Source organism: Hemibagrus wyckioides, linkage group LG11 (assembly GCF_019097595.1).
Source record: "Hemibagrus wyckioides isolate EC202008001 linkage group LG11, SWU_Hwy_1.0, whole genome shotgun sequence".
NCBI classification, from domain to species: Eukaryota; Metazoa; Chordata; class Actinopteri; order Siluriformes; family Bagridae; genus Hemibagrus; species Hemibagrus wyckioides.
The window spans coordinates 13453568-13465911 of record NC_080720.1 but is presented as its reverse complement, the minus strand read 5'-3'; the positions used below and the strand labels follow the sequence as shown (position 1 = coordinate 13465911).

Below are 12344 nucleotides of genomic sequence, written 5' to 3'. Positions count from 1 at the left end.
GCTTTTAATATAGAACAAAATACAAAATGGAGTCTTTTCCAATAGATTTATTAGAACAAAATTCTGCAAAATCATATAGTGAGGCTGATTTAATCCTCCTCTGCAGCCTGAGCACGGAGGAAGCTGGCTTTCTTCTGAGCAACGCGATCTTTCCTCTGGCCCAGTGTGAGCTTGGCACGGTTCCATCTATCAGAGAAAAATTTAAAAGTTAGCAAAATCAAGCTGCTAACACCAATTGTGTGCTACATGCACGGCACCAGTGGTGAAAACCTACCACATTGAAATGACGATCCAAAGCATTTCTGGAACTTTTAAAAGCAAAAATCTCATTTGAAGACTAAATCCAGGGGAAGGAGACATTTATACATGTCCACTTTTTTTTTTTATAAATTTACACAGCGAATACACATGAACACAAGGAGTTTATCAGACAGACAACCTACAGTCTGATTTCCTGAATGAACAAAAATGATCTTAATCACTTGAGTGATTTAATCACATTTACTCTGCATTGTATTACACATTCAAACTCTAGGATACTGGATCAAATACTTGTAAAACTCACACCATACACACATCCCAACCCCAACACTGAAGAGCAAAAACAATGAGTTTTATTATGTGCCAGAACACCACAGAAAACATGCTGCCACACTAAAGACTACAGCAACCACCACTACGATTTAGCACCACGTGCCAAATAAAATGGACTAACCCAAAATAACGCAATCTCGATAGCCCAAAGGCCACCAAGTTCTGGTAGGAACCTTAAAAAAAAAAAAAAAAAAAAAGTAAACCACGGTATGGGAACAAAGCAGCATTCATCTACACACTTTGCCTTCACCTACAATATAGGTCTCATTTCACACAAAGGTTTCTTCATCAAGAGTTAAATGCTTACAAGTGAGTACATTTCGTTACATCAAGACACTGCAGGACTGCTGATGTTCAAAATAACAGTACTCTACACAATGATTACTCAATATTCATAAACAAGTAGGTTCATTAAATTCAGAAGCCTAACTAGTAGTCCGATAAAGTATGAGCTGAAGCAATGCAGACTGGGTCAGTGTAAATTTGGAAAGGAATACTGCTGTGCCAGATTGTTAGGAAAAGGTTCATGTGGCTGTTAGCAGTATGTGTGTTTGATAATGTAATCATAAGCAAGCTATTTTTGTGTAGGCATTCAGTACAGCCTCTGTGAGCTTGAAAGAGTTCACGCAAACTTACTAAAACATTACACAATCACGTTTCCAAACCTTTCATGTCGATCAGTTTCACTAAATTCTATCAAACATTAATAATCCACAGATATCCAGCATGTTCATCAATCCAATAAATCACTTTCAATGCTTTAAAAATCAAGTGTACAAATTAACCAATGAGGTTCTCTAAGAGTGTCCCAGTGCAGCTAGTCTTGTGCAATTCTCAAATATCCAAGTCTATAATATTGTTTTGAAACACTGTTTCATGACTATCAGAAGTGTGGGTGGGACTTAAAAATAAAGAAATAAAAAAAACTGTACACACCTCTTCTTCTTGACCTCCCTCTTGGGCTTCTTTTCGTGCACTGGGTTTTCACGGATGGCTGCATGGGCCTTCTTGTACATTTCCTCCATCTTACAGGGTACAGAAAAAGTTTAAATACCTGAATTTGATAAACACCCTAACATTTCAGTTATGAAAAGCAAGTGGCACCATGTCTAAGAAGAAAACTTACACTTTCGGCGGTGACTCCATTCTTGATGAAGCGAGCAAACTGTTTCTTATAAGCTTCCTCATCCTCCTCCAGAAGGAGCTTCATGTATTCAGACACGTTCAGACCCAGGATGTGTTTGCGGTGGACCTCTGCGTTGAACTCTTTGCTTTCAGCGTCATAGCCAGGGAAACGCTTGGTGCTAGGAAGAAAAAGGAGATGATACAGGAACCAGTGTCAGGCTGTGTTACTAACTGCTATTCAGGGGTAAAGGAAGAGAACTTCCTGAGGAAAAGGAGGATTCTCAGCATCATAGCTAAAACTGGCAAGCTGCCATATGGCTTCATTTACATGATTACTTGCTGGGCCATTTAAAACACAAACTTTCCTTTCCCGAAGCTGCTTTCAGTCCCGTCTTGAAACATCAACTGTGCAAATGAAGGACCAACTACAATTTGCTCAGTTTGAAAGGAATCGTCATCAAGCAGCAGCAGGTCTAACTAAAGGGCCTCGGAAATAACGACATTCCCAACACCCCAAAACCAACACACAAAAGCAGACACTGTTGCAGGAGAGCGACAGAGAGCTTGTACCTGTGAGGGATGGAGAGTCCTCCGTCTACGGCTCCCTTCAGGGCTCCGAACACTTTGTTTCCAGTGGTGGTTCTGGCAAGGCCGGCATCCAGGTAGCAGGTGAAGGCACTGGGCTGACCATCAATGCTCTCCACGTTGAATTCGTCTCCGGTGATCTCCACCTGGCCCTCGTACACCTTATCCAAGCCAAATTTGTTCAGCAGCTAAAGGGAGGAGTAAAATGGGTCATTTTTAGACCAATATTTTGAAGAACGTGTAGTGCAGTGTACATCACTATGTGGCAGTGATAATTAAAGAACAGGTCAAATCAGATTAGGCACAATACATACGTGTATATATATTTTTTAAAAAAACAAAATCACTACACTGTGCTGGTACACAAGGACCAAAATTGTAAATGTCAATTACATTCAGCAGTGAGGGAAGCCATGTTATGTGCACACACCATTTTACACAAAATCCCACACTTGTGCAGAAGCACTTAACATGAAGGAAATAACCCAAAGTTCAAGATTGAGGCAGTTGCTTAGGATGAGATATAGCAAGTGTAGTTTAAATCAGCAGCACACTGAATCAGCAAGGGGGGAAAAAAAAAAATCCATAATGTCAGATGCCCTATTCACACAGGATGGGCACCATAATGGTATAATTGTAATTCTAGCCTTTGTAGGTGACATTCTGATTTAGCTATGCTCTCATTCCTTTTCCTAAACCCCTTCCTCATCCTGAAAATTACTGACAATCCATTTACGATAAACTACAGATTCTTCCTGTCCAAGACTTCCATCTCATCACACAGGAATCTTAAAATCAGAGAAAAAAGTAATCAAGTGTGCAAGCTGATTAAAAGATGGAGTTAGACAACTACACATATAATCGCTATTATAGCTTTCTAGAAATGAGTATCAAATGCCAGTTTTTAAGTCTTCACCCATTAGATGATGCCACAATGAATGGTACATGATACGAGGCATTATGTTCAAACCACTAAAGCACATAAAACCCCCATATGCACAGCATCCAAGTTCATAGGGGAAAAACTTCAAAATTCACTTGGCCTGCATGCAGAACCACAGAGGAGATGTGTAAAGAATTCGCACAGATGTCATGCAGAAACACTAGTCCCTAGCAGGCAGCACTAAGGACAAAAAAAAGTCAAGCAAAAGAAGCTGTTAGCAATTTGGGCTGAAGCTGAAATTCTTTGTACAAGGTACAGCCAGGATGTGGGTATGAGCAAATGAGCAGCAGTGTAATGAGATTTTTATGGCAAATAGATGTGTTTGTGTCCTATTTATACAGTCTGAAGTCTAAAGTCTGAATGACAACGCTCATTAGCCTAAAGAACAGTAACAAGAGTAAGAAGCATGTAGGGTTTTACCCTGCGGGCGAGGAGCAGTCCAGTGCAGTAGGCTGCTGCGTAGTTTGTCAGCCCCACAGTGATGCCGTACTTGGGGAGCTCATGAGAGTACGCTGCACACACAATCATGTCTCCTTCGATCTTGGCGTAGGCGATCTGCAACAAAAACAAACCGAAAATCACTTACACACACCACTGTAAATATGTACATACGACCAGAATTCATTACATTCTAACACTAATTTGCTCAAAGTTCTGTGCCTCTCCTCTCCACCTTCCTTACTCCATGCATCATGTGACCTTTTTGTGTGCTCCAATATCAAGGGAAAACAATTTGTTTTTGCAGTTTGTCTTGTTAGGATTGTGTGCAAGATGAAAATTAAATGCATGGTTCTTGTACATGATAAAAAGGTTAAATATAAAACAAAAACAAAAAAAAAACCCTTGACTGCTGCTTGCACATCATTTGAAATGGCTCATTCAAGCAAAGACACCTCATCTTGAAAGTCTAAACGCTGGTGTGCAGGATTCTCAACACAATGCTGAAATGAAACCGACTAAAGACAAGTTTCTGTGGCTAGCAAAGAACGGTAAAATGTGTTGCTCTGTCACGATTTTCATGTTCCATAACCCCATGCTTAATTCAGCAACTGTTCAACAAAGCAGTAGTTAATCAAGAGACAAAACACCAGCACACAATGCTTTAGCAGATGGATGCTGAAGTAGCAAGATGTGTGCTTAAAAGAGCCAAATCATTTTCTGCTATGTAACAGGACAATTCAGAGAAATAGAGAAAGTTAATGTATAGCTTGCACAGATCATGGTATATTCCCTAAATGAAAGGCTAGCACTTTCTGATCCAAACATCTGCCACCAATCAAGTATAGCAAACACCACCAACATGCATCATGTCTGCTAAAATATCCTGAACATGCAGTACTGGAGAACACCAAACATTTTATCACAATGCTCTTTTCTAGGTAAATACACATTCTCTCAAGAGGAAAATGATCAAGATGGTTAAAAATGACAATTGTTTCCAGTTCTAAATAAATGATCAAACCATTTTAGGACCTAGATAGTATTTTACTGAAGCTTAATGGTTTACAATCACAAACATGTATAGTAACCACCTAAAAACTGGGCAAATCCTTTATCATTAAAGCCATTAACCAAGTGCATCAGTTAAATGCTGCACAGGAAATCCATGATTTACCCCCATAAATCCTCATGATATGAAACCAAAACAGTATAGTTAGGTAGGTAGCCAACTTTACCTATGCACACTTAGTCTCTAACTACTCCCTTAATACTGAAGGAAGCCATAATCCTGATCATGATTAAATATGATTTCTGCAACAAGCTACACACCTTCCACAGGCCCAGAGCAGGGCCTAGAATATCACACCGCCATATGAGCACTCTCACCTACAATTTTCTATTGTTTTTTAAATTACTCTGACGTCTCAAACATGCCTCTGGATATGCATTGCGTGCGTCAGATTAACCCAGACAAATCACAAGTTTGTGTGTGAACAGTACTATTTTGTCTGCAACAATCATTCAAGTTTTACATGAAAATAAAACACCTGATGCAGTGCAACCCAATATAAACGTGAATTTCCAATATCATCATGTCCCATAGTGTTTAGGGCATTTCACACTTTTAATCATTCTAAACCTTGCATTTAACCCCAGGCCAAGTTAAACTTCGCACCAGTAATTTAGTTGTAGGTTTCGCACTGCTTTTTACTCTGGAATAAAAAAAAAAACAAAATCAGAATTAATCCTGTGGCTATGTCTACACTAATCTGGGTATATTTGAAAACAGCTTTTTCGCCTAAAAACACTCTGCGCCCACATTAACGTTTTCAACCGTTTCCCAAAAGTCGGTCATCCACACTGAAACGTCCACCCCTATACTGCGCATGAGTAAAACGTAAGATGCTTCAACCTGCGCCATTTCTGGTGGTCACTACTGACAACGCGTCCTCATTTTCAAAAGCCTCCGTTTTCAGTCCACACTGCGACACGAAAACGCCATTCTGAAATTTATCCACTTCAGAGAGCATTTTCAAAGATACGCTTTTGTTGACCAAAAACGTAGTCTGTGTGGACAGAAGGCCAAAAACGGATAGAAAAATATGCGTTTTAAAACAGCGTATTAGTGTGGACATTAGTCACAGTGGCAAACATGTACAGGTTGAAAAGATGCAGTGTTTGAACGTTACAGCTAGATGCTTAGGAACAGACACCAATCAGAAATTGAACAGCATGTGTGACAATGTTAAAACAAGGAGGTCGCGAACAACGAATATACGAAGTGGTTGATGGTGTCAGTCAGCAAAAGGCTGAACGTCAGAAAAATGCGCTCTGTGATGAGTAGGAAAAAAAAAACAAAAAACCCAAACAAAATTAGGGAAATTTGGAGATCAGCAAAAGCCTGGTCAACTACATGACAAACTGATAAAGCGATTAGAAAGCTGTGAGAGACTATGCCTGCTCGTGTACCTTTTCCCTTTACAAATCCAAAATCGTGATACAAGCAGTTATTTAAACCCATTGAACACTTAATCCAATTATGATAAACATTACCACATAAGAATGCTAACCCAAGGTTTACAAATGTACAGTATGACATGTCAGATTATGAATACCCAGGATTAATTATTAAACATAAGTATGAGCGGTGTGAAACGTGACACAGGATCCCCTAGGATTCTGTTTACCTGGGGATTTAGAATGACTCAAGATTCAGACTGTTTCAAGTGTGAAAAGTCCTTTGAGCCTACGATTTCATTTATTAAAAAATGGTGTCATGCGTTTTCCAGTTATCGTTAATATAACACGCATTTTAACATGAACCCACTGATGTGTCAACTACAATACTGAGAGGCTCGCAAGGACCTTTATACACCAACACACTCACCTGACAGATGATGTCCCTGTTGGAGAAGCGGACGATCATCCTGTACTTGGGTGTATTGTATTTGTTCTTGTCTTGGATGACCAGGCGTTTGCGGGCAAAGTAGTCAGTTTTTCCCTCTGTGAGAAGGAAATAAAATGATTTGTAAACAAACCAAATTGAGTCAAAAGGGTTGCTAATACAAACACAGGGCCACTTCACACATCTTACCTCTCCTCCTCCTGAACTTCACCTGGTACCTCTTGAAATAGGCCTTGTTCTTCACTACTTTTACAAATCCCTGTGAAGAAAAGTCGCACCATGAGCCTGACAAGTGCCTACAGAGCATCTCTACACAACATTATTCACCCTGACTCCCAACATGGCAGCGGACTGGAGTTAGCAGCATTAGCATGTAGCTTTCAGAGGGCATTAAATAAGTTGTTTATATACACAAGTATCCACATGATATGCGTTTTTCTCACAACATATGTATATTACAACTGGAGGTCATGAGGACCCATGCAGTAATATGCATTCAACTGTGTTTCTCAGCTCAGGAAAGGCTGGAAACATGCCACATTAGGCCACGTTAGGAGACAAGCACCGGGGTTTGAAGAAAACAAAATCTAACACCATCCGCCATATTTTGATCTTTCCTAACAACAATAACCTATAGAACAGACATGAGAAAGCTGATTACTTCTATGAGGAAGCGTATTGAGTGTTTCTACTAACCATTTTGCAGACTTTTTAGTCTCCGAAGCCGGAGCCAGGAGTCAAAGACCGCTTGGGATTGACTCCGCTGCACTGGAAAAAGGAAGACTAATCTGCGCATGCGCGCTAAATACCATACACGAAGAGCATGGTATGAGAAGCAGGCATGGAGAGTTCATTCAGGGACAGATGTTACACATCGCCTCCTACTGGGCTGGGGGAAATAACTAGAGCTGTTTTCTTAACTAGGACGTTTCCTTCCTACTCTACATTATCATCTGTAATTATCTGTACGAATGTATTTCCTCACAAGATTATCTTGTCCAGCAATCATACCTTCCAGCAATCTGTCTATGACTTCATATCTGGTCATGTACCAACAGCAAGGGTTATTTCCCATCATCCCAAAAAAAAAAAAAGCCACACTAGATACACCATAGGGTCAAAATATTTTGAACACCTCAACATTACATCCATATGTGTGTCATTCTCATATTGTTGCAGCACACAATAGTGAAATCACACAATTGTGTAGAAGCCTAAATCTCTAAAAGTTTTCTGAGATCTATTTGTTAAATATTTCGGTATTTGTATGTACTGTTACATTTAACTGTGCACATAGTTACACTTAATATTGTTTTATTGTTGTTTACTGCTATTTTATTATTTATTACTTGTTTGAAATTGTATGGTAACCTTTAATGACTTGAAAGGCACATATAAATAAAATTTTATTATTATTATTATTATTATTATTATTATTATTATTATTATTTAACTGTGCACACTGTTATATGTGCACACATATTATTTATACTATTAGACCTTCCTTTAATCCTTTATATTTAATCATGTACACAAGTTTTATATTTAATTATGCACATTACTTAGTCAAACCACAGAAAATCCATCATCATTCTAATATTATGGGCTGTAATGTTTTATATGGCACTGAGATCACAGACATCAGTGGGAACTCACTTGTCATAAGGACAAATATAGTTCAAATAGAAGATTGTCATTTTGCTCTAGTTCTTCTCTGTTTATTTTTGATCCTTGGCTTATTTTGGTAACACAATCGTTATACACCCGATGCACAAAGCCTAAAAAGCCTAGACAGATATGCAAGCAGCTCTTCCTCGTTCGTCGTTTCCGAGCTTGAAATAGCAGCCACACAAAATGAATACACAGTGTCATAAGGCTGCGTCACTGATTCTTCTTTAGAAAAGAGAGGGTGTGCCTAACATCATAAGCACCATTAGACCAACGTCAGCACTTCCATGTAAAACCAGAAAAGTTGGTTTCCAATGTCACCACAACTAAATCACTGTCACTGAGCTCATTTGTAAGCAGTATCGAAGTAAAGCAAAGTAAAGTAGCAGACCTAAAGGAATGTTTCCCTTCTGATGGTAAGCTGTTTTATTCATTTTTGTTACTACTTCTGAAAAATGAGATGAAGTAGAACTGTTGTGATTGTAGACCAGATACTAAATGACATCAAACATGTCTGAACGAGGTCAGGCTGTCTCAGTATTTACCTGAAACCTTTTTCCTGTGACATTCCCCATACTACTTAGAGAGGAGCAATGCTTGAACATTTAGTATAAATAGATATTAAAATAACCCCTTAATGCCACCATGATCTTTGTACAGTGTTTACATATCAATTTGTATAAAAATGGTTATACATATGCTATGTTGTATGAGACTTTTTTTTGCATATAAAAATGTACACCACCTATAAAAGGTCCACAACCTGAAGTGTGAGGCTTAGAGAAGGATAATTAAAAGGATAGAAGAGACATATATTAATGTCAGCTTACATTAATCTCAGGTTAAGTTAGATAGAGAGCTGAAGCTGAGAGGACAAATGCTTAAAGCATACTCACTGCATGTAAAACAGATGAGAGTGAAAAGCCTTAAGTGATTCAACCTGTATGGAGGAGCCCAGATGTGATAGTCTTTTGCCCAGATTGCAGCAAAGTTTAGTCATTTCCTTTCTATAACACACCTGATGCAACACATCAATTAAATTGTAGGCTTTAGAGTTGTTTTAGTTGTGCTCTCTGAGCTAAGCCAGAACCTGAACCTACATCACATGTTTTTTTTGTTTTGTTTTCTTTTAACAAGGGATGGGTTACACTAACAAAGAATAGATTGAAGCATGAATCATAAAGCTGACAGGATTTATTGATTTAAATGTTACTTTCTAGCCGTAATTTCTAAATAATTCTATATAAAAGTTCTATAATGTTATTCTACTAATGTTAATTACTGTCGGTACATACTTTTGTCCATTTTTAGTGAAATTTGCATTTGAAAAGCACTTTGTCTCAGTGAACTTGTTGGAATGGAGCTTCATATAATACACTGCCTGTATTGAGCTTCATATAATACACTGTCTGTATGGAGCTTCATATGTTCTCCCCATGTCAGTGTGGGTTTCCTCCAGGTTCTCATGTGTCCTCCAACTGTCCAAAACATTCCACCAGGTGGATTAGCTACACTACATTGGCACTAGGTATGAATATGGTGTTCTTTCCTGTCTCACACACACAGTGTTCCTGGGATATACTCCAGATCCACTGCAACAGAATAGAGCAGTTACTGAAGCTGAATGAATGAACGAAAATTTATGGGTAAAATTTCATTCATTCATCCTCAATTACTGCTTTATCCTAGTCAGCATTAATGTAGACCCAGAGCCAATCCTGGGAATGTTGGTCATGAAGTAGGAATACACACTGGAAAGAACACCAGTCCACTGCAGGGCACCATGCACACATACGTTCACACCTAGGGGCAATTTAGTGTATCCAATCAAGCCACTGGTATGTGTTTGGAAGTGGAAACTCGAGAACCCAGAGATAACAAAAACTAACCAAAGACTGTAACCCGAGCACACAATCAAAACAGAGACCCTAGAGTCATTAGGCTGAGTTGATGAGTTAACAGTAGGTTAGTGCATGCTAATGTTAATGGATAAATTTTGATTTAATCCAGTTTAAATTCTTAGTGTGACCCAGTCCAGGGTTTCTATCCTTCTAGATTCTTCTTAGATTTCATTATACCTTTTCATGTAGCATGTAATTCATCAAAAGAGTTTAATACACTATATTGCCAAAAGTTTTGGGACACCCCTCCAAATCATTGAATTTAGGTGTTGTTTTTTAGGGGTTGGTGAAAGTGAAAGGATTCAGCATACCAAGACATTTTAGACAATTTCATGCTCCCAACTTTCTGGAAACAGCTTAGGGATGGCCCCTTCCTGTTCCAACATGACTGTACACAAGTGCACAAAGCAAGGTTCATAAAGACATGGATGAGTGAGTTTGGGGTGGAGAGTTTGAACATGAGATGCACATGAATCTAATATGGAATTGGCTTTGCCTTTGCAGCTATAACAGCTTCAGCTCTTCTATGAAGGCTTTCCACAAGGTTTAGAAGAGTGTTTATGGGAATTTTTGACCATTCCTTCCGTTTGTGAGGTCAGGCACTGATGTTGAACGAGAAGGCCTGTCTCGCAGTCTCCGCTCTAATTCATCCTAAAGGTGTTCAATCGGGTTGAGATCAGGACTCTGTGAAGTTCCTTCACACCAAACTTGCTCATCCATGTCTTTATGGACCTTGCTTTGTGCACTGGTGCGCAGTCATGTTATAACAGGAAGGGGTCATCCCCAACCTGTTCCCACAAAGTTGGGAGCATGAAATTGTCCACTTGGCCAAGCCCAACCCCTGAAAAACAACACCTGGATTTAATGATTTGGAGGGGTGTCCCAAAACATTTAGCAATGTAGTGTATCTGTTATAGAAATGTATACAAGTGGAGCTGAGATGTCATGAGGGATAAATACAATGTGTGACTACAGCAATGCACAATATCAATACTGTTTTTAAACTGTAAAAAATTTGGTTTTTTTTGTAATGATATCCAATCTTCAGCCAAAGGAAGGCTCAACAACCTGTGCATGTCTACAGCAAGTCTTCAACTTAACAATATACAACACTTGTAAACACACAGCAGATGGCAGCATTAGGCTTAAAAGAAGCATGACGCGCATGCGCAGTCAGCTCCAGCGAAGTGACGTGTGGCTGGCCCATTTGTCGGCGCTGTGTGTGCATATACGCAAACACACACACACACACACACACTCCGGTTCCTGCCTAGCAAGCTTGCTTGAACTCCATGGATATTGTTGAAACCGTGCCCGGTGTGAAAAGCGCCCGTTGACGTTATTTTGGACGGTGCAATCCCACACGGCCCGCCAGCGCGAGATAATGCCAGTGCACTTCGCTCCACGGGAAGTTAATGTTTAGCTAACGGACAGGATTGACCAAAAAAGCTTCCAAGGTAAAACTGCTGGAGCTGTTTTTTCCCTAGCTAGGCTGTGCTGTTGTAGCTCAGAGGGAGGTGCATGGCTGCCTGTTGTTGCACGGAGAAGCTGGAGCTGGATTTTTGTTAAAAACTTGTTCTTTACACCTGATGCACGGTTGCTTTGCTTCAACGCCATTCATTAGTGTGTTTACAGCTCACGTGCAGTGTTTATAGCTCACGTGCAGTGTTTATCCACGGTGTACTGTCCTGAAGAACCCATTCACTGCACATTTTAATGTTTCTCCCTGCTTTAACGCACCCGTTTGACCTTAGATATGTTGTTTATCCGAGACTTACTACATTGAGTGAGGTGTGTTAAAGCAGGAAGACACACTAAATGTCTGGGACTGTTGGATAATAACAGATCAGGACTGGGAAACGTCAGCTAAAGCCTAAAAGAGACTGATTATGGTCTTGCTGGTTAGGTTTAATACTTATTTACCGGCTTAGTTCCAGCACGGTGTTTGTGTGTGTGTGTTTGTTGGTGCTGCCATACACACATTCATCCTTGGGGACTAATACACTGTACACTGTATCAGACTGTCTGTTTAGCTGTTTACATACACTGCACCTGTTTACTATCTTCTATACAAACAATTTTTCTAAACAACACTCACTCATTCATCTTTAGTAATCGTTTCATCTCCTGATCAGGTGTATCAACAGCCTTTCCCTGGAAAAGTGAGGCAGGAATACATCCT

The 12344-nt window shown here is 39.5% G+C and overlaps 2 protein-coding genes across 6 annotated transcripts in view; one reads left to right on the top strand and one right to left on the bottom strand.

The window, feature by feature from the left end:
• Positions 1-32: 32 nt before the first annotated feature.
• rpl5b (ribosomal protein L5b) lies at positions 33-7430 on the bottom strand. The gene is made up of 8 exons (XM_058403394.1): positions 7290-7430; positions 6783-6852; positions 6576-6691; positions 3668-3802; positions 2290-2492; positions 1721-1898; positions 1531-1619; positions 33-186 (listed from the first exon to the last, which is right to left on the bottom strand). Exons 1-8 carry the CDS (start codon positions 7290-7292, stop codon positions 90-92), a joined length of 891 nt encoding a protein of 296 aa, XP_058259377.1. The 5' UTR covers positions 7293-7430; the 3' UTR covers positions 33-89.
• A 1091-nt stretch (positions 7431-8521) lies between these two features.
• The window catches only part of evi5b (ecotropic viral integration site 5b), a 60360-nt gene continuing 56537 nt past the window's right edge, over positions 8522-12344 (top strand). For 4 of the 5 annotated variants that reach the window (XM_058402420.1, XM_058402417.1, XM_058402414.1 and 1 more), the window contains exon 1: positions 8522-8677. In XM_058402420.1, the coding sequence (XP_058258403.1) occupies positions 8675-8677 (3 nt within the window). In that variant the 5' untranslated portion in view covers positions 8522-8674. Of the gene's footprint in view, positions 8678-11412; positions 11620-12344 lie in introns of those variants that run through there. The other variant, XM_058402415.1, reaches the window with a different exon arrangement.